Source organism: Teleopsis dalmanni, chromosome 1 (genome assembly GCF_002237135.1).
Source record: "Teleopsis dalmanni isolate 2A chromosome 1, ASM223713v2, whole genome shotgun sequence".
Taxonomy (NCBI): Eukaryota; Metazoa; Arthropoda; class Insecta; order Diptera; family Diopsidae; genus Teleopsis; species Teleopsis dalmanni.
This window is the reverse complement of record NC_051846.1, coordinates 218,236,617-218,241,032: the sequence shown is the minus strand read 5'-3', so window position 1 is coordinate 218,241,032 and position 4,416 is coordinate 218,236,617. Positions and strand designations below refer to the sequence as shown.

The window sequence follows — 4,416 nt, the reverse complement described above, 5'->3', positions numbered from 1 at the left end:
ATGGTATGCATGATGTGCAACCAATTATTATTTATGAGTAATGTTAAGTGGCTAAGAAGTAAGTGAGGTAGGTCCACTACACCCTTGCCCTTGAGAAAAACTTATTACGTGAAAAATGAACGGAGTAATTTTCTTGTTTATGGTGAAGTCGTGGAATCGCTTCACATGTTTTCTTTATTTATATTTTTATCTTGGGGTGTAGTCTTAGATCGCCTCCTCGTGGTGCACCCTGGGTAACGCCAAATGATCTATTCCCCCTGGATGCTGTCCTCTTCAGGGGCTCCAGCATCCTCTGGTAACGACCGTTTTTGTCCTCGGACCACGTTTCTTTAGATCCTCTTTTTGTATTTGATCGCTTTGGGCTGGTGGTCACAGGTTTCTGGACCTAGCTGTCTTCTGACACGGTAGCACCGGGGTGAAACTCGCGTGTGAACGGCTCCAGGCTAAGTCTCTGGCTGCCTCCGTCCCGTTAAAACCCTGGCAGGCCTCAAGGTACGTTCTGCATCCGTCACCATTAAGTTGGTCGTGTAGGTTCGGTTGTAGTTTAGCTCCCGATTAGTTCTGGTCTGGCTCTGAGCACTTGTTCCCATAAGGACCTGTGCCAACCCTCGCATGGCCTCCATGCATTTGCATAGATAACCATGGGACTTCTTTTTATCAGTAACTACACTTACGGGTGTCAGATAGCGGCTTTGAGTGGGGACCCTTTTAGAATGAACAAATCAAATAAAAATTTTAACAAACCTCCTAAAACTCCGAACCCTTCAGGGGGGCGTTCAAGCCTTACAAGGCAAGCGCCTATTAACAACCAGCCGTCTAGAGCTTCTGCTCAGGCGGTTCGTACATGTAATGCTCCGTCATTAAACACCTTGGCAACTGTGCCAGGTGGTAATGCTGCCTCCTGCTCCTCTGCTAGTGCTGCGGTCAAAGCTAATACGCCAACCGCACCATCTGCAATTAGTACCAACTCAACTTCTGGTACACGTTCCCACCCTAACCCCTCGACAAGGGCGTATAGGGCGCGAAGGTCAGCATACCGCATCCTCTCTAGGCTCAATGCCGTGGATCCTTCCTCGCTCTCAGAAAGCGATAAGGCGTCACTAAAGTGGGCAAGGGAAAATGTCAATCTCCGGCCCTCTGACATCGCTTCTACCTCTACACCTGCTCACAAACGACAAAGGTCGATTGAGCAGGCCGGTAAATCAATTTTGACAAGCGCTCCTAAGCGCCCTAAATTTGGTCCTCCGAGACTCCCATCTCTATCAAAACCTCTTAGCGAGATAGTCAAGGAGAGCCTGACCTGGGCCATCATCAACGCTGGCAGTAGTGATGGCACCATCTCTCCAGCAAACTGGAAGAAAGTTGAACGGGCTCTCCTCAAAATATATATGGAAATTATTGCCCTCAACCCTGGGCCATCTCCTAGTTGTAAAGACGCTGGATGGTACCAGGGTCATATTAAAATTATCGCCTGCTCAGACTAGCGCTCCGCGGATCTTTATAAGCAGGCGATCGAAAAGGTTGGGGAACTCTGGCCCGGCGCACATCTCAGAGCTGTTTCGGTGGAAAATATATCACAACGCCCCCGCTCCAAAGTGTGGCTTCCTTCGGAGCTTACTTCCCCTGAGGAAATTCTTTCCGTTTTAAGGGCCAGTAACACTGACCTCCCCACACATAACTTGAAAGTTGCGAAGGTCAGTGACCCCAAGGGCGACTTCGTCGAAGCCGTCGTAGTTCTTAACGAACAATCTTTGGCACCCCTTCAAGCCCGAAATGGGGTGATTCACTATGGCTTCGGTTCGGTCACCCTACGTGTTTACAAAAGTGACTCTCAAGCCGCTAAACAACAACAACCTTCTGGGGGAGCACCTTCGGAAACGATCTCTGATGACGGAATCGGTTCCATCTCCGTTCTAAATAACCCCGATGCAGGGACTTCCGATTTAATCGGCACTCCTTCCTCCGAAGATGGAGGTAGCGTAATCTCGTCTTCCGAAATGGTCGGCGAGTTCTTTACAGGTATGGCGCTCTCCCGGGAGACCTCACCGATGTCGGACGAGGATGAACTGGACAGTACCATAGTTGAAAAACAACCAAGCTGTTGAAGGTCGTCCAAATTAACCTCCAACACTCCAAAACTGCTTCGGCAGCCCTTCCCCTCCGCCTAGCTGAAAAAGGAGAGGACATAATGCTGATCCAAGAACCTTGGATTGTAAACAATCGGGTTTGCGGACTGAATACAAACGGTTATCGGTTAGTATTCACAGAAGGTCAAGGTAAACCAAGATCTTGCATTCTAGTAAAAAATAACATTAATGCCTTTCTACTCCCTAGGTTCAGTGACAATGACAATGTAGCCATGGCCATCGATTACGACTCCAAGGCCCTTTGGATTGTCTCAGCATATATGGCACACGATCACGGTGCCACTCCACCACAGGACTCCCTCAAGCTTCTGGTGTCAGAGGCAAATAACAGTAGGATCCCGGTGATCATAGGAGCTGGCGCCAACGCACATCATGAGATGTGGGGTAGCACAGATACTAACGCGAGAGGTGAGTGTCTATTTGATTTCATTCTTGCAGGAAACTTGGTGATCGCTAACACAGGTAGGGAGCCAACCTTCATGAATTCAATTAGAAGGGAAGTTCTCGATATCACCCTGATTAGCGATCACTTCTCTTACTTTATTACTAAGTGGTCCGTATCACAAGATTGTTCCTTTTATGACCATAGGTACATCAATTTTGATCTAGATTTTGTGGAGAACCCTGAAATGAACAGATCATCTAAACCTTTAAATAGGAAACGCACTGTATGGCCCATTTTTCGAGCCAACCTGCAATCCAACTTACAGTTGGACCCTCCCACTATTCTCAACTGTTCCGATATAGATCGAGCGGTTGACCTTCTCACATCAGCATTTAGATGAGCCACAAACGCGGCCTGCAAGCAACCCGAATTTAGGGGCAAACCCAAACCTCCTTGGTGGAACTTAAACATTGCAGACCTCCGAAAAACCTGTAGAAAACTTTTTAATGATGCTAAAGCAACAGGAAACTGGGTTCCATATAAAGAGAAACAAAGAGAATTTAAATACGCCATTAGGCGGGCCAAAAGGGCAGCTTGGAAAAACTTATGTGCCAACATAGAATCCTCCTCTGAGTCTAGCCGACTGCGCAAAATCCTCAATTCCACCCATAAGACACTCGATTGTATCCAGGCTCCAAATGGTCAATGGACCAACTCCAGTAAGGAAACTCTCGACATCCTTCTGGACTCGCACTTCCCAGGGAGTATAGCCTCTGATGCGGTTTTATCAACTCAAATCAGTTTACCCCCTCTAAATAATCCTAAACCGTTTCAAGTGACCAACACTCAAATAAAGTGGGCTATCCAATCTTTTAAACCTTATAAATCTCCAGGTCCGGACGGAATTATTCCCGCAGATATTCAACAGGGTGAATTCGTATTCCTCCCCTGGCTTCTAAGCATTTACAATAGTTGTATTAAGCTTATGTATGTCCCAAGCTGTTGGAGAGTGGCTTGAGTAATATTCATTCCCAAAGCAGGGAAAATAACTCACTGCAGTGCCAAGGACTATAGACCAATCAGTCTGTCTTCTTTTCTTCTGAAAGTACTGGAGAGAGTCCTTGATCTGCATATCAGGAACAAGATAAACCCAGCGCTCTTATCTCCATCACAGCATGCTTATACTAAAGGCAAGTCTGTCGATACTGCGCTTCATGCACTCATCTCGCAAGTTGACCACTCCATCTCTCTCAGGGAATTCACACTTGCCACTTTTGTCGATATTGAGGGCGCTTTCAACAATGTCTGCCCCAATGGTATCATAAAATCCCTCTCAAAGTTAAATCTCGACAATAGTCTGGTTAAATTTGTAGAGGCCCTTCTCAAAACTAGGATTATCACATCCGACATCGGAAGTGTTCAATCCTCCAGAGCAGTCTGTCGGGGAACGCCACAAGGTGGGTTCTCTCTCCTCTTCTATGGAACATAGCGGTTAATTCTTTGCTAAAACTTTTGGAACAATCCGGATGTAGTGTTATAGCTTATGCGGACGACATTGCTATTGCCTCATCTGGCAAATTCCCCCAAGTTCTATCCAATGTTATTAACTCTGCGCTCCTCATTGTAACTAAATGGTGTAGGGAATTCGGTCTTGATATTAACCCCGCAAAGACAGAGGTTATTCTCTTCACCAGGAGGTATAAAATACCGACATTTTCCTTACCAAAGGTAAAGGGCGTTACTCTAAATCTAAGTTCGAACGTCAAATATCTGGGTATTATTCTGGACTCTAAACTCAGCTGGAAAGACAACTTGGCTGAGAGAGCCCGCAAAGCGGTATGCGCCACTTACTGTTGCAGAAGAGCTATAGGTCGCAGTTGGGGG

The 4,416-nt window shown here is 46.6% G+C and overlaps 1 protein-coding gene across 1 annotated transcript; it reads left to right on the top strand.

Moving 5' to 3' along the window:
- The first annotated feature begins 202 nt into the window (after positions 1-202).
- Positions 203-2,441, top strand: LOC119687760. Its single transcript, XM_038102217.1, has 2 exons — positions 203-2,276; positions 2,335-2,441. The coding sequence occupies exon 1, from the start codon at positions 642-644 to the stop codon at positions 1,482-1,484; it is 843 nt and encodes a 280-aa protein (XP_037958145.1). The 5' UTR covers positions 203-641; the 3' UTR covers positions 1,485-2,276; positions 2,335-2,441.
- The last annotated feature ends 1,975 nt before the right edge of the window (positions 2,442-4,416 follow it).